Source organism: Eptatretus burgeri, chromosome 5 (assembly GCF_056783735.1).
Source record: "Eptatretus burgeri isolate ZD-2024b chromosome 5, Ebu_testis_v1, whole genome shotgun sequence".
Lineage (NCBI taxonomy): Eukaryota > Metazoa > Chordata > Myxini > Myxiniformes > Myxinidae > Eptatretus > Eptatretus burgeri.
Window position 1 is genome coordinate 98,219,490 of NC_140965.1, and position 22,888 is coordinate 98,242,377.

Sequence of the window (22,888 nt, forward strand, 5' to 3'; positions counted from 1 at the left end):
CAACAATTCCATCACTGCAAGAGAATTGCAAAATATGAACCTCGTCAACTGAGTTTTGCTTTCCTTTGGGATTTCAATTCGATGGTTTCACATATTCCACTCGTTTAAAGGAGATGGTGAACCACGCAGAATGTTGTGCATTTCTATACTGACAAAATATATTTAAAAAAGGACATTCAAACAAACGAGCCTTTGATAGCCGCGTGGATGGATTCCGCGTCAGTCTGTGCATTGAATTCCGCAGCTTCGAACATGGTCCCACGGAACTTGGTCTGAAAAGGCAAAAAAACAAACAAAATGATTAAAAAAAAAAAAATCAACATTTTGCAATGTGGATACATTAGGGATGCCACCTGCAGGGTGAGTGTTCCGCCCAAGGTTTGGAGAAGCCTCTGAAGCGAGCAGCAAATCACCATTATTACAGGCAAGTGAAGCCGACCTATGATGATGATATGACTTTCCTTTTGAGGAACTTCGATACAGGAGGAGGCCATTAGGCCCATTAAGCAAGCACAACGTTTGCCAACATATGGTTGTTCGATAATAACAAACATCGAAATTGCTAACCTTACAAAACAACACCTTTGTGACTTTTGCCCAGAGATACCAAACACGAATTCATAAAAGCAAAAAAATTCCTTCTTTGCACAAACCTAAGTCATCTGATATATATCAAACTCTTTCAAACCACGGACTCACTGACTGGTATTAAAGATCGATGCCTTCTGGGTGACGAAGAAAGCTGAAATTTTGCTTGCCGATGGAGATAGAAGCCGGTACACCGGAAAAAAAATATCACGGCATCGTCGGACAACATCCATAAATGAAAATATAAATAAATGAAAATAAATAAATGAAAACTCAAATACAGGTGAGTGACCTGAGACAATGGGGAAGCACGGTTCGTATGTATATATTTGCTTTTTTTGTTGTACTATTTGAGCAAAGACGGAGTAGTAGATGGAATCATAATAGCTATTTGAGCGAATCATAGTGAACAACATTCTCTTACAATATACATGTTATAAAACTATAACGTCGTTACAACACTTACACTCTCATCGCCAAATCAGATTCTCACATCGAATCTCCAGCACACACAAACACGCGACGTCAAATGTTCATAGTTAACAGCCCACCGACAGACAAAGACAGATGACGATGTATAGCGTTAACGACGTTAACATTTGGAGGAGTGCTTATGGAGCAACAGACCTTTTTGGTATTTAAACGGTGGAATAAACATACAGATCTTGTCACGGGTATAACCGAGCTGAACATGCACAGGTAAACACAATGACATTTAGGAATGAGGGTATAACCTGAAACTAAAAAGAAATGGCTACATGCACTTTCAAGGGTTTGGGCAAAGCGCGAACACTCACCAAAGCCGAAAACATCTCCACGGAATGTGGAAGCTCGTTAACCGATCGACAGGACAATGAACTCAATCAATCCAACAATATCAATATCACCGGGAGTAACTGCGGCAGACCGTTCCCAAGGCATACAAGACTGCTCTTACCGCCATGCCTTTGATGAGGTCCATGAAATCCATGAGGTGGGGTCAGCAGCGAGACTGGGCGTGGTAGGGGGGGGAAAAATCGAGAATTAACTTGGAACGGCTGGAGAATCGCGCTGGATGGACAGAAGGAATTGGTCTTGGCGAGAATTCCTCGTGAGGAGCTCGAAGGGGGAGACAGCGGAGGCGGTGGTGTGGGCGAGTCACAAGAGCTGCAAAGAGAAGACCACCCAGATGACTTTTCCCTGGACCGAAAACAAACTTTCCATCGAATATTAGGGAAGGAGAAGTTTGAGGGTTTGGACTCTCATTCGAGTAAACTTAACGCATCACAGCTGGGTAGAAACCACTCATGGAGAAAATGGATACTGTATCAAGAGGCTTGCCGAGCAAGACGTTCATGAATTGTCCTAAAAGATAGACATTACGGGCGTTTAAAGAATCCATTCAACAGGAATCCACAAAAATCCTGTTACATCAAAAGGGGGCAAAACAATCGCTTTATTGTTTGAGGAATTGTGGCGACAAAGATAATTTTACATTTTCAAATGCTGCATCAAAAGAAGATTTCTCATGTTTAATAGGAAGATGAAAATCATCAGAGAAAAACCATGTCTCGCGCACTTCGGGTGTGTGGGTAGTGGGTTGATAGAAAAGTCGTCCGATATTCCGTATATACCTAGCTCCTTGCACAGCTGTGATCTTTTTCCTTTTCTCCTCTCAAAGATATATTCTATCCATCAAGCATGGCTCTCATTGTGAGCAATTCAGTGCTTTAGATGCTGCCATCAATATAATGGTGAGAGCGTCTGCTCTGAGTCTTGGGGATCAGCGGTTTGAACCCCGTCCGACTCATAGTATGTGCGGCTTCCTTGCTTGATGCTCAGGATTTTAAAAGAATAGAGCACGGTCAAACAACTATAGGTTGGCAATCGTAGCTTGGCCTGTTACAGGCTAGATCCTCCTGCTGAAAAGTTCCCTTGAAGGGAACTGATATTATTATGAAGCCACCGCCTGAAAGCTATGAATGTTTGAGCGAAAGTGAATTTCCATAAAGCTCTAAATCTTTTGACAGAGACTTGGTAATTTGGCTCGGATACTGGCATCCTTTCCAAAAAGGCATAGTGACACTTTAAAGACCCCAAGTAGGTGGGACAGTTGGCTTGATGGTCCCTTTCAGAAGGTGCTCCATGAAGCACAAGGACAAGTTTCATACATGTACATACATGTATATTGAGATCTTGTTCCATTATGAAATGACCATGAGGGGCGAGAAGATTCCGAGCCAAGTACGCAACCTCGAAAACCATATTCTGCCAACCCACGACAGCAACCACTGTGAGACACACCGGACGTTTCACTCTCACCATAGACAATGATCACCTGCATTGCGACAGAGAAATGCCCTGTTAAAGACCAAAGCAATATTCAATGTGGATATCTTCACACTACAGTAGTATAGTACCATACCGTAGTGCGTTCAGTGGGTTTTTAAAAAAAGAAAACTAACGTTCTTACACTATAAATGTATCAAATTCACCGATGGTAAATAAGCATAGAACTGCCAAGGCTTGGCAACCAAACAACGAGTCCATTGTGGACTGTTTGGGAGTTCCTGCCCTTACCTCGGAGCTTCACAGGCAGAGAGAGAGAGAGAGAGAGAGAGAGAGAGAGAGAGAGAGAGAGAGAGAGAGAGAGAGAGAGAGAGAGAGAGAGAGAGAGAGAGAGAGAGAGACAGAGAGAGAGGAGTTGGGGGGGGGCAGCAATCTGCACAGCGAGCCCTCCCTTCCTTGGCAACGGTTCCAAGCACCCTTGGTCGAGGCCTCCCAGCTCAATGACGATGACGCAGAGCCCCAGTTTTATATCCACTTCTTCCTAATCCTTTAAAAGTGCAGAACAAGCATCACCACTGAACAAATGAGTTAAAGTACTTCGTAAGCGCAATGGTACGTACTCCACACAAATGTCATGCAATTTCATGTGTTGATAGTTGATACACCACAATACAGTAGCACAGTATTATAATACATTTAAAGCTTTATATATGCACAACTGTAAAAAATAAAATAATTTAATAAATCAAGACAACTACTTGAGGTTTTCAAAAGTTGTTGGAACAACATACCCGCAATGATCCAAGAAACGACAACATTTGAAAAAAAAAAACATCCATCAGAAGAGCAAGTATCATATTTACCTCCGCCACCGAAGGTGGATGTAATGGCGGTTATTGTTGTCACCTGTCTGTCTGTGAGCAGGATATCCCAAAAAGTTATGCATGGATTCGGACGAAACTTGGTGGACAGGTTGGGTGTGTGACAAGGACGAATTGATGAGATTTTGGTGAAGATCCGAACCCAGGTCCAGAAACTAGAATTTTAAATTTTTTTAACTGATTCTTCATCATTAAGAGATATCTCAAAAAAGTTGAAGACGGATTTGGACAAAACTTCGTGGTTGAGTTGGTTACGTGACAAGAACAAGTCTGTTTGATTTTGGTTCACGTCCAGATCCAGATCCAGATCTGGTGCGTCAGTGGGATACAAAGCGTGAACTGTTCAGCCTGGCGGAGGCGTGAGCTCCACCGAGTACCGTTCAATTCTACGTATAATTCGCCTGGACTTTTGGCTTACATTAAATACATTTTTTCAATCAGGTCTATGTTGAAAACAAAAAAATCCGCCATTTCTCCGACGATTGTGACTATCTTGATGCGAGAACCTTTTAATGCGGAATACCATGATCTACCATTATTAAGTAGTTCTGTGACGTCACAGCCACTTCTGATACAGCAAATGTAAATGCAGTTCTTCTGATGGTTGCAGTTTAATAAACATTATTATTATGCCCAAGAAGAGGCAACAAGTCGAAAACTGTATCCTCCCCTCAACCCCAACCCAATTACAGGGTAAAAAAAAATCCATACTGTACATTTGTATGAATTGTGAGATCCACCATGAGCGTTCAGCATGTAGATTACAGTAAAACGAGCATTATATAAACTGTGGCTGAACTCAAGGAATCCAAGGTAAATCCCTGCAGAGTCAACTTTCCTTCATGTGATCTTGAGATAAATGTAAATATCAAAAACAAACAACGATGACGAGTGTGGGAGTTAAACAATCGGATCACTATCGAGCTGTTAGGGTTAGGGTGAGCAGCTCGGTGAATATCATGACTCTGCATCACTTTTATTGATATAATTTATACAACGAAAATAGGATCACTGGACCTGTTGTTCCAAATCTGGGCCCTGACCTAATGCTTCAACCCAAATTAGCTAGCATTCAGACTGATGGGTCTGGAGAAGATTTTGAAGGAATTTACTAATTCCGCCATTTTGACCTACTTAAAGTCAGGTGACTGGAACAAGCTTTGCAATCCGTGTTCCCAGTGAAGACCAGAACCCTGCTGCCAAATTTCAGCCAGATCAGCCCAGTGGTTTGGCTGAAGAAGTCAAAATAGGAGATGGACGGATGGATGGAAAGTACATGATGACAATACCTTTCCTGGAATTCCAATTCTAGATAAGCTAATCATCCATCATGGATTTAGCAAAGCAGCACAAGCTCAAAAGCATGCAACCACTCAACATGTCCCAACACACGTCACACACAACTGAACTATAGCTTGCACAGCAGGGTAGATGACAACACATGGATATTTCATTCCACCATCTGTTAGGGATATTTAAGTGTAATTTTTCAATCCACGATGGACGTAAATGATCAGGTTGCAAAAAATATAAAAATTTCACCTCCCACTATTCCATCCCTCCACCCCGACATCATACCATCTCTCCACCCTGACACCACTCTAACCCTCCACCCTGACACCACAACATCCCTCCACTCGACACCATTCTATCCCTCCACCCCGACACCATTCAATCCCTCCACTCGACACCATTCCATCCCTCCACCCCGACACCATTCCAGCCCTCCACCCCAACACCATTCAATCCCTCCACTCGACACCATTCCATCCCTCCACCCCGACACCATTCCAGCCCTCCACCCCGACACCATTCCAGCCCTCCACCCCGACACCATTCCAGCCCTCCACCCCGACACCATTCCATCCCTCCACCCCGACACCATTCCAGCCCTCCACCCCGACACCATTCCATCCCTCCACTCGACACCATTCCATCCCTCCACCCCGACACCATTCCAGCCCTCCACCCCAACACCATTCCAGCCCTCCACCCCGACACCATTCCATCTCTCCACCCCGCCACCATTCCATCCCTCCACCCGACACCATTCCATCTCTCCACCCCACCACCATTCCATCTCTCCACCCTGACACCACTCTAACCCTCCACCCTGACACCACAACATCCCTCCACCCCGACACTATTCAATCCCTCCACTCGACACTATTCAATCCCTCCACCCCGACACTATTCCATCCCTCCACCCCACCACCATCCCATCTCTCCACCCTGACACCACTCTAACCCTCCACCCTGACACCACAACATCCCTCCACCCCGACACTATTCAATCCCTCCACTCGACACCATTCCATCCCTCCACCCCGACACCATTCCATCCCTCAACCCGACACCATTCCATCCCTCCACCCCGACACCATTCCATCTCTCCACCCCGCCACCATTCCATCTCTCCACCCTGACACCACTCTAACCCTCCACCCTGGCACCACAACATCCCTCCACCCCAGACACCATTCCATCCCTCCACCCCAGATACCATTCCATCCCTCCACCCCAGACACCATTCCATCCCTCCACCCCAGACACCATTCCATCCCTCCACCCCAGACACCATTCCATCCCTCCACCCCAGACACCATTCCATCCCTCCACCCCAGACACCATTCCATCCCTCCACCCCAGACACCATTCCATCCCTCCACCCCAGACACCATTCCATCCCTCCACCCCAGACACCATTCCATCCCTCCACCCCAGACACCATTCCATCCCTCAACCCGACACCATTCCATCCCTCAACCCGACACCATTCCATCCCTCCACCCCAGACACCATTCCATCCCTCCACCCCAGACACCATTCCATCCCTCCACCCCAGACACCATTCCAGCCCTCCACCCCGCCACCGTTCCATCCCTCCACCCGCCACCATTCCATCCCTCCACCCGCCACCATTGCATCCCTCCACCCTGCCACCATTCCATCCCTCCACCAGACACCATTCCAGCCCTCCACCCCACCACCATTCCATCCCTCCACCCGACACCATTCCATCTCTCCACCCCGCCACCATTCCATCCCTCCACCCGACACCATTCCATCCCTCCACCCGACACCATTCCAGCCCTCCACCCCACCACCATTCCATCCCTCCACCCGACACCATTCCATCTCTCCACCCCGCCACCATTCCATCCCTCCACCCGACACCATTCCATCCCTCCACCCGACACCATTCCATCCCTCCACCCCAGACACCATTCCATCCCTCCACCCCAGACACCATTCCATCCCTCCACCTTTCTATCCCTCCACCCCAGACACCATTCCATCCCTCCACCTTTCTATCCCTCCACCCCAGACACCATTCCATCCCTCCACCCCAGACACCATTCCATCCCTCCACCCCAGACACCATTCCATCCCTCCACCCCAGACACCATTCCATCCCTCCACCCCAGACACCATTCCATCCCTCCACCCCAGACACCATTCCATCCCTCCACCCCAGACACCATTCCATCCCTCCACCAGACACCATTCCATCCCTCCACCCCAGACACCATTCCAGCCCTCCACCCCGCCACCATTCCATCCCTCCACCATTCCATCCCTCCACCAGACACCATTCCATCCCTCCACCCCAGACACCATTCCATCCCTCCACCCCAGATACAATTCCATCCCTCCACCATTCCATCCCTCCACCCCAGACACCATTCCATCCCTCCACCCCAGACACCATTCCATCCCTCCACCCCAGATACCATTCCATCCCTCCACCTTTCTATCCCTCCACCCCAGACACTATTCCATCCCTCCACCCCAGACACCATTCCATCCCTCCACCCCAGATACCATTCCATCCCTCCACCTTTCTATCCCTCCACCCCAGATACCATTCCATCCCTCCACCTTTCTATCCCTCCACCCCAGATACCATTCCATCCCTCCACCTTTCTATCCCTCCACCCCAGATACCATTCCATCCCTCCACCCCAGACACAATTCCATCCCTCCACCTCAGAGCCCCTTTTATCCCTCCACCTCAGAGCCCCTTTCATCCCAGTACCCTGGTCAGAGTACCAATAACACCCATCAAATCTCACTGCAAGCCCTGAGACACAATGTATCACTACAATATCTGATGCTTAACAACACTTCACGTGCAAATAGCAAAGGGTGGCTACAATGTCTTGTTACCCCTTGTAAAAATTGTGACATTTTGTACTGAAGTCCAAAAAAGAAAACAAGACATTGGTAGTTGAGGTTTCAGTATGATGTGGCAAATCTGAGAACGAGTAGTGTTCATTTCAAGCAAGGACGCCTCATCTCCCCTCCCACCGGGGTTTTCTTTAAAGATTATTTTATGGGATGACCGAAGAGTGGTGGTGTAGTTGCTGGAATTGATGGCAGCTATGTTTTTCAAGATCGTTTCCATGGTGATGGGTCATTGCCAGAATTGGAGAAAGCTATGTTTTTTGGGATGGTTGACATGGTGCTGGTGAAGTTGCTGAAATTGGTGGCAGCAATTTTTTTGGGGATGTTTCCATGGCGATGGTGTAGTTGCTGAAATTGGTGGCAGCTATATTTTTGGGGATGTTTCCATGGTGATGGTATAGTTGCTGAAATTGGTGGCAGCTATATTTTTGGGCTGTCACCACGTAAGTGATGAGGTCCTTGGGTTCAAGTCCAGCGTTAAGTCGGAATTTTTCACACCAGCCCCATGAAATAATTTATTCCTCTTTAATAAATTCCCATATGAGGTTTATCTCTAATACACCTGCGCGTGCACACACACACACACACACACACACACACACACACACACACACACACACACACACACACACACACACACACACACACACACACACACACACGACGGCCATTATCAAGCTTGCAGTGTTAGTGTGGGAAAGTTCTGAGGATATCCAAAGACTCAAATGCTCAGTGGGCCGTACCCGTGTAAGTGACGAGGTCCTTGGGTTTGAGTCAGAATTTTTTCACACTAGCCCCAAACAGGAATTTATTCCTGTTTATTAAATATATGTTTATTCCAAAAACAATTTTCGACTTTGAGTAAAATGATCAAAAAGTCCCATTTTAGCTGTGTTTCTATGGCAACGATTAAAATAATCATTAAAATCCAATGAAATGAAACGCGAGTAACTTCCATACTATTTGAGATAGAAAGGTAAAATTAGTATCAAAATGATGAGTGCGAGAAAAATTTGAACATGTACACCTCGACGCCATCTGTGGATTCGGCGATGACCTTCGGAGATGGCAGTCGAGGCAGGCCATCACAGTTTAGTGTACCGTTTGGAAGCACAAAATCTGATTTCGTACCCGTACAGTCGTACGCATTGAGGAAGGGGCACCATCTCTGGAGCCGAGCAGCGGTAGTGAATGGAATACCTTTCCGAGGATCGAGCAAGAACTGAAGCGGCTGATGATAAGTTTGTAGGAGGAAATGTCGACCGATGAAGTGCTGATGAAACTTCAGCATGCCCCATACAAGGCTCAGTGCCCCATGCTCAATTTGAGCATAATTCTGCTCTGCGGCCATCAGAGCACGGGACGCAAAACAAGCTCAGCACCCTCACTCATTACCTGAGGCACTGAGAATGCCATACGACGAGTTGTCACATGCAAGAATGAGAGGACGAGAAGGTTCGTAATGCATGAGAACTGTGTCTTCAGTGAGACGACATTTGACTCGTTCGAATGCTGCTTGTTCCGTCGAACTCTAACTCAAACGAACGAGTCAGCGGAGTGAGCTCAAGGCTTCGGTTGCTGACCTACCTCTGGCAATACTGAGCCAGTCCAATGAAGGAACGAAGATGAACTTTGTCTCTTGGGCTCTGCATGTCGGTTATGGCGTCCACTTTCTGAGGGGTTTTCAACAGCCCATCCTTGGTGATGACATCACCCAGGTACTCCATTCCCTTCTGAAAGAAGAAACATTTGTCTTTGTTCAGGCGGAGACCCTGAGCAGCTAATGTAGACATCACTTTATCAATTCTCTCAAGATGCCGTTCAGCCGTGGCGCCCGCGATGAGGATGTCATCCAAGTAGCGTTGTGCCGGTAAGTCGGCACAAAGATGATCCATAACTTTCTGCCACATTGCTGGAGCTGAAGCGATACTGAAACAAAGACTGGTATACTGGTACATACCCTCACAGATATTGACGGTAAGGAAGTGATGATCCTCTGGTGCGACCTCGAGATGGAAGTGGGCATCACACAAGTCCAACTTTGTGAAATACCGACTTCCCACCAACTTCAAATATATCTTGTCAATGGATGACAGTGGATAGTGCTCCACACAGAGGTTGGGGTTTACGGTTGCTTTAAAGTCACAACACAGGTGGATACCTGCATTCCGCTTAAGCACTGTGATGACGGGCATTGCCTGCTCAGAATGCGCCACTGGTTCAATGACACCAGTCTTTTCCAATCGGTCGAGTTCCTTTGACAGACAAGTCCTTTGACCCGATCACGAAGAGCATCTCGCACAGGTTGAGGCCACCAGAATCGCAGACTGACACCCTCCTTCAGGTGTAGGTGATCCGAAGCACCTATGAGCTTCCCGAACCCAGGCCCGAATAGAACTTGGTGTTTTCCCAAGGAGATGGAAACGACGTATGAACACTGTAAATGTCTGCCCAATGCAGACGAATTGTGTGCAATTGGTCATGACCAAGGAGAGATGGTCCAGAACCATCCCCTGCCAGATGCTTGAGTCTGGCAACAAAATCAACCACCTCTCATCGGGAAACCAAACCAGGTTGCCAAACTAGTACAGCGATAACTGCGGCAACTTGCCCGGTTTAGTATGGTCGTGTAACATCTTGACTATGGATTTGTAGGCAATAGCATCATCCAACGCCTTCGCAGGTGAAATCAAGTCAGCCAGCAGACGGAACACCTCCGCCGACAGCGACAACAGAAGAATCGCTTTCCATTTCCCAGCATCAGCGACGTTGTCAGCGATGACATAGAAATTGAGCTGCTGCACAAAGAGTTCAAAGTTGTGTCCGGCATACTCAGGGACCTTACCATGTGATGTAGTCATGGTTTGATAAATCCTCGTTGCCAGTTGTGGTGTCTTTAGCACAATGGTGAGGACACACGGAGAGGATCTAGCACCCTATTTATTCCATCAAAGTGGTACTTACTCGGTCAAACACTACACCACAGTCTCCATCTCCTAAACTGTGACTCAATGTCATCTTATTACAGTGTATAAGGGTGGTGTATAAAATTGCTTCAGTCGCGCTAAACTTGCAGATTTAAAAAAAAAAAAATCCTTAAAATCATCATTTTATTAGAAGTGTATATTTGAACACTGCCCTGGGTATCGTGTTCTTTTAACTCTCTAATTTGATTACGACAAAGAGCCCATCCTTACCGCCGGGAGGAAGAGGAAACAGGGCTTCGAGGCCACTGTAAAACACACAAACACTTTGCGAAGCATACGTGTCAAGATAAACAAAAAATATAAACATGCATAAAAGTACTGTATACAAGAATGGAAGGAACCCACAAACAACAATGGTGATGATCACAACAACCACATGATATAAAAGATCCTTCGTTTGCCGGGGCTGCTTCACCTTGTTGTACTTGGTGATTGAGACTCCCACATCTTTAATTTTCAATGGATGTTTCCTCGGTCTGGATTGCACACGACTGCACTGAACCAAACCCGTTACTTAAAAATACCGGCTCACACTGTGCAATCATCCTATCAGTTTATTTTTCCTATCCCTAAACCCGGTCTACCCCCTATACTATCTTATCTTTTATCTGACCCTTTTAACCCTTTACCAAATTACCCCACACTATCCTTGAGAGGAAAGACGTTGTGTGTGTGTGTGTGTGTGTGTGTGTGTGTGTGTGTGTGTGTGTGTGTGTGTGTGTGTGTGTGTGTGTGTGTGTGTGTGTGTGTGTGTGTGTGTGTGTGTGTGTACAGCGGTGCTATAGTAAACACATACTGTACTCCAAGTCCTTCTTGCTCTTCTTCCTGCATGTTTCAAACACTTTCTGGCCTGAAGTTCAGGGCACCTCAAGGCAAAAGACGTTTCGGGAGTGAATCCCAGCTGGTGTAGGTTGGCATATGAGAAAGTCATGTCTGAGACAGGTTGAGGCTGAAAATATGGATGCAACGACTCGATTTGCAGCTCGTGGTGACATGGTTACTCATCGTTCACATTTGGACATTCTCATGTATGCTGCCTCATGTTTTGCTTTTCTGCATGGCATTTTTATATGGGATAGAAATTGTGTTCAAATCCCAAAGCACCACCAACTAGTACAGTTGCTCAGCAGGCAAGGCTCAGGTCTGACATTTCTACCATCAAACGGTCTTTTTCTGAGACTGTTCAGGCACCATGTGACAGGTGTTATGGATCCTCCTCAGGGGGAATGTTAGGGTTAGGGTTCGCTTTTGGGATGGGGTTCGCTCTTAGGGCTAGGGTTCGCTTTTAGGGCTAGGATTCGCTGTTAGGGCTCTGGATCGCTGTTAGGGCAAGGGTTCGCTGTTAGGGCAAGGATTCGCTGTTAGGGCTCGGGATCGCTGTTAGGGCTCGGGATCGCTGTTAGGGCTCGGGATCGCTGTTAGGGCTCGGGTTCGCTGTTAGGGCTCGGGTTCGCTGTTAGGGCTCGGGTTCGCTGTTAGGGCAAGGGTTCGCTGTTAGGGCAAGGGTTCGCTGTTAGGGCAAGGGTTCGCTGTTAGGGCAAGGGTTCGCTGTTAGGGCAAGGGTTCGCTGTTAGGGCAAGGGTTCGCTGTTAGGGCAAGGGTTCGCTGTTAGGGCAAGGGTTCGCTGTTAGGGCAAGGGTTCGCTGTTAGGGCAAGGGTTCGCTGTTAGGGCAAGGGTTCGCTGTTAGGGCAAGGGTTCGCTGTTAGGGCAAGGGTTCGCTGTTAGGGCAAGGGTTCGCTGTTAGGGCAAGGGTTCGCTGTTAGGGCAAGGGTTCGCTGTTAGGGCAAGGGTTCGCTGTTAGGGCAAGGGTTCGCTGTTAGGGCAAGGGTTCGCTGTTAGGGCAAGGGTTCGCTGTTAGGGCAAGGGTTCGCTGTTAGGGCAAGGGTTCGCTGTTAGGGCAAGGGTTCGCTGTTAGGGCAAGGGTTCGCTGTTAGGGCAAGGGTTCGCTGTTAGGGCAAGGGTTCGCTGTTAGGGCAAGGGTTCGCTGTTAGGGCAAGGGTTCGCTGTTAGGGCAAGGGTTCGCTGTTAGGGCAAGGGTTCGCTGTTAGGGCAAGGGTTCGCTGTTAGGGCAAGGGTTCGCTGTTAGGGCAAGGGTTCGCTGTTAGGGCAAGGGTTCGCTGTTAGGGCAAGGGTTCGCTGTTAGGGCAAGGGTTCGCTGTTAGGGCAAGGGTTCGCTGTTAGGGCTCGGGTTCGCTGTTAGGGCTCGGGTTCGCTGTTAGGGCTCGGGATCGCTGTTAGGGCTCGGGATCGCTGTTAGGGCTCGGGATCGCTGTTAGGGCTCGGGATCGCTGTTAGGGCTCGGGATCGCTGTTAGGGCTCGGGATCGCTGTTAGGGCTCGGGATCGCTGTTAGGGCTCGGGATCGCTGTTAGGGCTCGGGATCGCTGTTAGGGCTCGGGTTCGCTGTTAGGGCAAGGGTTCACTGTTTGGGCTCAGGTTCGCTCTTTGGGCTCGGATTGGCTCTAAGGGCGAGTGTTCGCTGTTAGGGCTGGGGTTCGCTGTTCGGGCGAAGGTTCGCTCTTAGGGTGAAGGTTCGCTGTTTGGGCTAGGGTTTGCTCTTAGGGCTGGGGTTCGCTATTTGTGCTGGGGTTCGCTGTTTGAGCTGGGGTTTGCTCTTAGGGCGAGGGTTCGCTCTTAGGGCTGGGGTTCTCTGTTTGGGCTCGGGTTCGCTCTTTCGGCTCGGGTTTGCTCTTTGGGCTGGGGTTCTCTGTTTGGGCTCGGGTTCGCTCTTTCGGCGAGGGTTTGCTCTTTGGGCTGGTGTTCGCTGTTTGGGCTGGGGTTCGCTGTTAGGGCTGGGGTTTGCTGTTAGGGCTGGGGTTTGCTGTTCGGGATAGAGTTCGCTATTTCGGCTCGGATTCGCTGTTCGGGCTGGGGTTCGCTGTTCGGGATAGGATTTGTTGTAAGGGTAAGTGGTTTTAGTTTGGGTTTCCTGCTAGGGTTAGGATGCATGTTTCACCTTATGCTCATTGAAAGCAGCAGCCACGCCATTTGCTTATTCTTTCACCATCGAAGCAAGAAACTTTGTTTGAGCACCGAGGAAGGGTTAGCATCGAAAGCATCAGCTTCTCCTTGCTTTTCATGGTGGTTAGCATACCTTAACATCATGTAGGCTCTTTCCAGTGATGGGGTTTTAAATAGCATGTGAAAGGATGGCATGTATATGGTTCAGAAACTTTTTGAAATGTTAACAACGGTTTTATTTTGATTCTTTCTCATACCACACTGAATGGTCTGCCTCATTTTCTCTGGTGAAGGGTTAACACCCAAAACGTCAGCTTTTGGTCGCTTCCCAGGGTGGTTAGCATTCCTCAATCAACGTCCTGTTGATGCCTTCCATCCCATCTGTTTTTGTCTGATGTGGTCAGGTTATGAAAGTAGGTCAGGTAATGTGCGTGCCATTAAAATATGCACACCGCAGGTTCTTGGGAGATGTCAATTTGACTCGAGAGATAAACTAATCTCAAGGTTTTTCTTTCCTCCCGTCGTGTATTCACTATTTTATTGTCTGGATAATATTTGTCAATTTTGAGTCCACTTGGCTAATGGATTACCCACCAAATTGCCTCGAACAATCGATGAATCATTCATTCTACAACATGCAAAGAGTTAAACACAATCCCAGTTGGTAAACTGAATGTGCAGAACATGCAATCATCTGTTTGTGACGAATTTCACAAACCAATAAGAGAGTGTTGAGTAAGATTAAAACAGATACCAACCCCCTGCCCTTCTTCCTTCGTGCCACTCCCTGCACAAACTGTGGCTCGTCTCTGCAATTTTGTCCTTCCATTCCTTCCTCGTTTTGTCCTTCCTTGCATTCCTCTCCCTGTTTGCCATAGTCTGTCATTTAGCTCCACAATGGCTCCGAATCTCAAAAAGTATCAACCGAGACTTCTGTAAAAAATAGAAGAAAAAAAAATCATGCATGAGGGATTGGCAGAGGTGAAAGCAGACAAGAAGGCAATGGGCGATTATGTGGAATTGAAATTCCAAGCTGAACGGGATGAGGTGAATGGAGTAAGGGGGTCTGTGGACGGTGTCTGGGAAGAGATCAAGGCGAGTCAGGTCAAAATGACAGACAAAGTAAATAAAATACAGATGGATATAAAAGGACTAAAGGTAGGGCAGGAACAATTAAAAATAGAAATCAGAGGTAATACGGATGTGATAAAAGAATTGAAAAAGGCCGAAAAGAAACCAAGGGGGAATTGATGGCAATCAAGAAGGAATGTCAGGTGAGACACGACAAGGTAACCCAGAAAATGGAGGAGATGGGACAAACGATAGAGACAAAAGAATGGGAGATGAACAAACAAATGAAGACAAAGGAATGACAGATAAAGGAACATAATATAGTGATGAGGGAACAGAAAATGAAAGAGTACAGAAAACATGCAAGTAATTCTGGAAGAGGAGCCAAGCGGGAGATCATAAAGATAAGAGATGAGATAGATAAAGTGAAGGAAGAATGAGTAGAGAGGGTGGAAGGGCTACAGCAAATTAAGGCAGAATTGATGGAATGTGTTGAAACGAGGCTTAAAGATCAAGATAACACATTAAAGGTACAGGTGGAGAGAATAAAAGACCTTGAGGCGAACTGTGATGAGGTGAGTCAGGTCAAGGTAAGACGGTGTGAGTCGACACGGGTGCATGGTGTGAATGGGTGTGTGTCGAGCTTGGGGAGAATAAAGGACCTAGGGTTTATTGGAGTGATGAGAGGCATGGTGTGTGTGTGCTGAGTGTGCAGAGAGTGAGTGAGACGGAGTGTGCACCAGGGACGAGTGGTATGGAATGGGTGAACAATCAGGACAACGCGGAACATGCACCCACACAGAGGGGGCAGCTGTTAATTTGACTGACGGGAGGGGTGAGCCCCCCCATGCACACAACACCGCAAGTATTTGGAGGGTTCTCCCATGCATTGGCTCCGCAAGGACTGGCATGTGGGATTTGAACCCCGGGAAACTGAGTGGTGCCATTGGCCCCGTATGACGGACAGTGACTCGAGGATGTTTTTGGTGCAGTTTGAGTGCATGACTCAAGGCAACGGGGGGAACCTGGATGAGGGTGTGGTGCATCTGGTGGCAACATTGTACAGCGTGACAGCAGAGGTTCTAACCACCATACCCGACAGTGCGGTATCAGTACCGAACATCATTGCGACTCCAAAACACCGATTGAAAGTAGAACGACAACGAGTTTGTTAAATCTTAGCTTGCGGTATGAAAAAGAAAGCTCCTTGAGACTATTGGGGAATTGAGACACGATATTTACCGCACGATTGGGATTGTGCATGCGGGCATGGGGGAATGTGCCCAGGAAAGTCTGGCCCTGGACTATTTTATCCAGGCCCTCCCAGACTCAGATCACAGAGTACACCTGTCTATTTGGTGCCTGGCCACCATGAGGGAGTTGGCTGACACTGCAGCCCATTGGGAGGCAGCAAAGCCCTTGGCATGTGGAGGTGAGCGTCATCCAGTGACCGTGAGGCAGGTGGGCCCTGCAAACAATGGCGGGTCTGGGAAGGGGGTCGCTCCAAGGGCCACAAACCTAGAGTGGATGGTTCAGGAGATGGCGGACTGGCAATTAAGAATGGGGCCATGGCAGGTGGCTCCAGTGATGGTATTGCGAAAGTCACCAGGGAATACCCCAACTCAAAACTACAGAGGGAGGAACCTGGACTGTATAAAACTTACCCAGTGAAGTGTTATAACAGCCTGGTTGAGTCACATAACATATGACTACAGATATCCTTGTAGGAATATCCCAACCCACCCCAAGATATCCCCAACCCACCGGCCGTCAACTCCTATGAGTGCGCCACGGACTAGCCGGTCACACACACTCTCCCGCCAGGCCCCGGGAAACCAATAAGTTCCAAGCATACAGGGCCGTGTTCAGCAGTGGTAGATGGATCAGAGCACTCTCCTCCAGGCAAATCATTTATTGTGGACAGATTGGCAAGAGCAGCTTCACGATTCGGGTCACAATTTGAGGAATGGGGATAACGGCGTTGTGGACACAGGAGCAAGCGCCACGATCATCAGCTCTGTGATCCTGAATTTGAGTGCAAATGGTTGGGGTCAGTGAGATCCAGCATTTGCAAAACTATAGTTTGCAGTTGGCTCCCGGGACAATTGCCCTCATCATAGGACGTGGTTTTATAATCCTCACGTTAGGGCAGTATAAATGGAGAATAGAGGCATGGGTAGCCGAGGTGTGTGACCCTTGTTTAATATGGTTGGAATTGTTGACCACCGGGGTGGGCGATTAACCTGGGCTGGGGCATTCTTAGGATGGGGTTTGAAAAGCTGCCATTAGGGGGCGTGAACATGGACGAGAGAGCAGAGCGAGAAGCTCCCGGTTGTGTGACCATCTCCCGGGTGCCGAGGGCAAGACTCGGCACAATGGCAGACTCACCCGACCTGGTTGAGCCACTTGCAGGACAGACCATCCTGGACTTCTTGAGGGCCATGTCCTCATGAGCACAAACAGCCCCATTGTGGCGATAAGAATAATTAACTTTAGTCCAGAACCACATACTGCAGGATGCGGCATGAAGGTAGCAGGCTGCAGCCCAGTTGTACACATTGCGGAGGTGAGAGACAAAAAAATCCTGAGGAGGGAGAAGCTGAGGCAGAGGAGGGTGAGTCACATGTTTTGCATGCCTGAGAGGACTTGCCTGCGGGGTCTGGACACCTCCGAGACATTCCAACCACCCTCCCCCCACCCGCAGTGGAATTCAGTTAATAAAATAATAGATTGAATAAATAAAACACAGGAATGATGGGCCAAATGGCCTCCTTCTGTGTTCAAGTTCCTTGTATGTACAAATGCATTTGCATACCATGTTTGCTTCAGCATTTTGCATCTCCAAAGATTCAATTGAACGTGGTTCCTCAATAGGCAAATTCATATGAACTCTTATGTATTCACTATGAACACTCGTGGTCGAGATCTCCTTATTGCTCATTCCAAAATTAATGGCATCCTCACTTGCTCATCTTCTATAACCCTCATGAAATTAAATAATGGTGGAAAATATAAACGGTTTATTCAATGCAGCTAAAATCATACATTACAACAACATTTCACCCTAAAACACCATTCAGCGAGACAAGTATAAAGCAACATGCTTGTGCTTTGGTAAAAATAGACATGCTATACTCCATGCACATTCCATTTTTGGGGAAGTTGAGCTCTTGTTACACAATCCAAAAATAGCTGTAGTCTCTTTGCACTGGAATATCACCGACATTCCACCGCATGACCTGCTGTTAAATCCTTTCTTCCACGAAGCCACAATAAGGAGCCATTCACAGGAAACGCATCAAACGCAATAGATAGAATTCATGTCGAGAGAGCATTCCAATTTCAGCCTTTCAATGTAACAGAGGGAATGGATCACTCAGGGTAAAGTAATCACAAGGTAGAGTCAGTCATAACAAGGTAGAGTCAGTCATAACAAGGTAGAGTCAGTCATAACAAGGTTGAGTCAGTCATCACAAGGGAGAGTCAGTCATCACAAAGGAAAGTCAGTCATCGCAAGGTGGAGTCAGTCATCGCAAGGTGGAGTCAGTCATCCCAGGGTGGAGTCAGTCATCCCAGGGTGGAGTCAGTCATCCCAGGGTGGAGTCAGTCATCCCAGGGTGGAGTCAGTCATCCCAGGGTGGAGTCAGTCATCCCAGGGTGGAGTCAGTCATCCCAGGGTGGAGTCAGTCATCCCAGGGTGGAGTCAGTCATCCCAGGGTGGAGTCAGTCATCCCAGGGTGGAGTCAGTCATCACAAGGGAGAGTCAGTCATCACAAGGGAGAGTCAGTCATCACAAGGGAGAGTCAGTCATCACAAGGGAGAGTCAGTCATCGCAAGGGAGAGTCAGTCATCGCAAGGTGGAGTCAGTCATCGCAAGGTGGAGTCAGTCATCCCAGGGTGGAGTCAGTCATCCCAGGGTGGAGTCAGTCATCCCAGGGTGGAGTCAGTCATCCCAGGGTGGAGTCAGTCATCCCAGGGTGGAGTCAGTCATCCCAGGGTGGAGTCAGTCATCCCAGGGTGGAGTCAGTCATCCCAGGGTGGAGTCAGTCATCCCAGGGTGGAGTCAGTCATCACAAGGGAGAGTCAGTCATCACAAGGGAGAGTCAGTCATCACAAGAGAGAGTCAGTCATCGCAAGGTGGAGTCAGTCATCCCAGGGTGGAGTCAGTCATCCCAGGGTGGAGTCAGTCATCCCAGGGTGGAGTCAGTCATCCCAGGGTGGAGTCAGTCATCCCAGGGTGGAGTCAGTCATCCCAGGGTGGAGTCAGTCATCCCAGGGTGGAGTCAGTCATCCCAGGGTGGAGTCAGTCATCCCAGGGTGGAGTCAGTCATCCCAGGGTGGAGTCAGTCATCACAAGGGAGAGTCAGTCATCACAAGGTGGAGTCAGTCATCCCAGGGTGGAGTCATCACAGGGTGGAGTCAGTCATCCCAGGGTGGAGTCAGTCATCCCAGGGTGGAGTCATCACAGGGCAGAATAAATCATTTTATTTTCACTTCACGCAAAATCAACTCACTGTCAACAATGACACAAGAGATCACAAAATGATGTCGAGGCTAAATATTTCACCTCACGAAACAATGTAAATAAGAAAGAAGACAGTTCATCTACATATTATGAATGCAAAGATGGGAAAAGGGGGGGGGGGGAGAGTGGGTGTAAGCTGAGCCAAAGAAAGATAAGATTGAGAAAAGGAAGGTGAACTGTTGGAGGGCAGGGAGGAAGGTGGAATTAAAGGATAAAGATGGTAGAAAATTTGGGAAAGTGAAATTAAGGGGAGTTAAGAGAGGGTGTATTTGATCGATTTACTCAACTCCACCTCATATGGACTTGCTCATTGATGAAGAAAAAAAAAAAAACGACATTGCATTGTCATCATATCACATGCCTCAAAAAAAAGCCCAAATAATAATGAAAACAATAAAATCATCGCTCGAGTAGACTGCTATAGAGATATTAACAAACCAGCTGAAGTACACTGCATTCATCTGAAATCGTCAAAATGTCATCCTACACGAGTACCAAAGGCATCAATGTGAATCATTATATCGATAGAAATCACAAAACATTCTACTGCTGATCTGAATACAGTTTAGATTCATCTTTCATGCATAAACATTGTTGTTGTTTTTTCTGTTTATCCGTCCTATGTGTTAATATGTTGATTTTCTGTAAGAAAAAGATTACGTGCCAAAACTACAACCTGGCAGTATTATTCACAATATAAAGATGTATTTTTGTATGTACCGTCTGATATAAAATGAAAGATGAAGGACAAACTTTGTGCGGTGATTGACAACAAAATTAAGAGACAAACTTGCGATGAAACACAATAGTTAATTTGGTTTGTGAGGTGGGTAAGATTCAGGCTCTTTTAACAGCTACCATTGGCCAGCCCAATGCTTAAACCTATCCATGATAGGAGCTACATGTATATTTTGCATGTGAACATGGCGCGATGCTCGACACCTTCCCATCCCTCCTACGCTCCCTACATTCCCCTTCCCTTCCTCCAATCAACTACTAAACTTCTTTCCTTTCTCCACACTTACCCTACTCTCCATTTTCTCTCCGATCATCCTCGTTTCTCTTCCTTTTCAATAGTCTCAATTCAGTCTCTCCCTCCACCCCTTTAGTTCAAATATAAAAAATAGATAACCCGTTATACAAAATCAGCAGACACCATTTTCTCATGATAAATTCGATATGTAGCTGGTCCAAAATTATCATACAGCAATGATGATTTGTGATGACAGGTCGTGGCATCGCTCCATTTACAAGATCACAATCATAGATTACAAACTCTTTCGATCGTGCATGAAGTGAAGGACCAGCGCTCAATAAGATGAAATGACCATTGAGGCTGCTCACAGGTTCCAACGATTCAACACAAACCAAGAAAGAGAGAGAGAAATAGAGAAAAAGAAAGAAAACTAGAAGGGCACTCGTTGGAGCGCATACCTCCGCCACGTAATGCCTGATCCACAAGAACATATCGGGCCCAATAACTTTTTGAAATATCATGCTACACAGTACTATATCGTTTTTGGCCCTATCAATGGTAAAGAATCACTTTAGAAATCAAATATTTCTTGTATCCAGATCCGGATTCGGATCTTCACCAACATCGAATCAATTCGTCCTTGTGACACACCCAACCTGTCCACCAAGTTTCATCTGAATCCGTCCAAAACTTTTTGAGATATCGTGCTATATATCGGTTTAGCACTCTCTCAATGGTGAAGAATCACATTAAAAATTATCAGATCCGGATCTGGATTCGGATCTTTACCGAAATTTAATCAATTATTCCTTGTCACACGCCCAACGTGTCCACCAAGTTTTGTCCGAATCCGTCCCAAACTTTTTGAGATATCGTGCTATATATCCCTTTTGGCCCTATCTCTCAATGGTGAAGAATCACTTTAAAAATCCTTGTAGCCAGATCAGGATCTTCACTAAAATCTAATCAGTTCAGCCTTGTCACACATCAAAAACCTGTCCACAAAAATTCATTCGGATCCGTCCACAACTTTTTGAGATATCCTGCACACAAACAAACAAACAAACAAACAAACAGACAGAAAGGGGTGAAAACATAACCTACTTTACCTTTCGTGGGAGAGAGGAGAGAGAAAGAGAGAGAGAAAGAGAAAGAGAAAGAGCTTCTGGTTGAAGAGAATCCTAATCTCAACATGGAATGCTTTTCACTCAAGGAAAGCAAAAGATAAATTGATTATAATCATCCAAATACTTCATAAATTGGAATGTATTCATGCTATCCTCACTGTTATAGTGCAATTTTCCCTCAACTGTATGCAGGTATGCTATATCATCATCAGTCACATAGTTTAATTAGATAATGACATCAGAAACCAGATTTAGAATAGACATCCACAGTGCTGAAGCTCAAATAACAAAGAACCACGTGAACTCCATTATGCAGTGCAGCACATTATATGTGAAAGGGTTGGAGACAGTCAAAAAAACTTTGCACCACTGAAAAAGTTGCAGAGCCAAAAACACGAGTTATATTCAAACTGTATGAGGAAACTCGCCCACTGCTGGGGGGGGGGGGGGATCGTGAACCTGGCTGGAAACTGATAGAAAATGTCAACCATCTGTGCTGAAGGATCATTCCTTTATGATTTGGGGGAGGAAAAACATTTTCATTCGGACCTTGTACAGTATGTGTGATCATTGTAGAGTATTCTCATGTTGGATAGTAAGTGAGTTCAACTTTGGTGCCATTCAGATGTGTGTTGCCAAGTTTTTGCTGGTTATGGTGCAATTCTGAGAAGCTTCTGCTCATTGAGTATTGATGCAGATGGCCACGCCCATTAGCAGCCACAGCTCTGGGTCTCCGCGGCAAGGCAGATCGACACACATAAGGACACGGTCACGCTTGATCGACGCATATACGGGCAGGGAGATGCAGCTCTCAGAGGCGTAAGGACCCGGCAGAGCCTTAGAACAGAATAAAACAAAGAAATTTCTTGTCGTGTTTCATCTACGATTGATCTCATGTATTCTGCTTATGTGGACAGCCAAATTATTCGTATGAACACAATAGGACAGAGAAGTCAAGTAAGCGGATCATGGATTGTGTATATGCCAAAGGCAAATGTGACCTTTTCCTGTGTATTATTGCATTTCAAGAACTTCGAACAGCATCAGAAATATCAAACATCCAAGGCAAGCAAAAAAATGTATAATTTAAAGAAATCACACATGTGAAGGCAGAGTGGGTGTCAGACGTCTTCGATGAAAGGCAAATTGAAGAAGCTGGTTCAGCACCAACATCTTTATATTAGTTTTCCCAGGAAGGAAAAATTATTTTGAAACATATAATATCTACTCTACATACATATTTTCAAGTGTTTGTGTGTTTGTATGTTATTCATTCACGGCTGAACCGTAGCACCTTGAGGCCCCAAACTTTGGGT

The 22,888-nt window shown here is 46.8% G+C and overlaps 2 protein-coding genes and 1 long non-coding RNA gene across 15 annotated transcripts in view; 1 reads left to right on the top strand and 2 right to left on the bottom strand.

Moving 5' to 3' along the window:
• Positions 1–4,490, bottom strand: part of LOC147027031 (annexin A4-like) — a 28,275-nt gene extending 23,785 nt beyond the window's left edge. Inside the window, exons 1-4 of one of the 6 annotated variants that reach the window (XM_085883096.1) lie at positions 3,148–3,264; positions 2,749–2,905; positions 1,526–1,734; positions 191–272 (exon numbers count right to left, since the gene is read on the bottom strand). In XM_085883096.1, coding sequence (XP_085739222.1) covers positions 191–272; positions 1,526–1,558 — 115 coding nt within the window. In that variant the 5' untranslated portion in view covers positions 1,559–1,734; positions 2,749–2,905; positions 3,148–3,264. Of the gene's footprint in view, positions 1–190; positions 273–1,385; positions 1,735–2,748; positions 2,906–3,147; positions 3,288–3,332; positions 3,408–4,453 lie in introns of those variants that run through there. The other 5 variants (XM_085883098.1, XM_085883100.1, XM_085883099.1 and 2 more) reach the window with 5 other exon arrangements.
• Positions 1–22,888, top strand: part of LOC147027032 (uncharacterized) — a 215,886-nt gene that overhangs the window by 13,618 nt on the left and 179,380 nt on the right. The window lies entirely within an intron of this gene.
• The window catches only part of DYNC2H1 (dynein cytoplasmic 2 heavy chain 1), a 326,677-nt gene continuing 321,736 nt past the window's right edge, over positions 17,948–22,888 (bottom strand). For all 7 annotated transcript variants that reach the window (XM_085883078.1, XM_085883083.1, XM_085883079.1 and 4 more), the window contains one exon: positions 17,948–22,409. In XM_085883078.1, the coding sequence (XP_085739204.1) occupies positions 22,251–22,409 (159 nt within the window). In that variant the 3' untranslated portion in view covers positions 17,948–22,250. The remainder of the gene's footprint in view (positions 22,410–22,888) is intronic.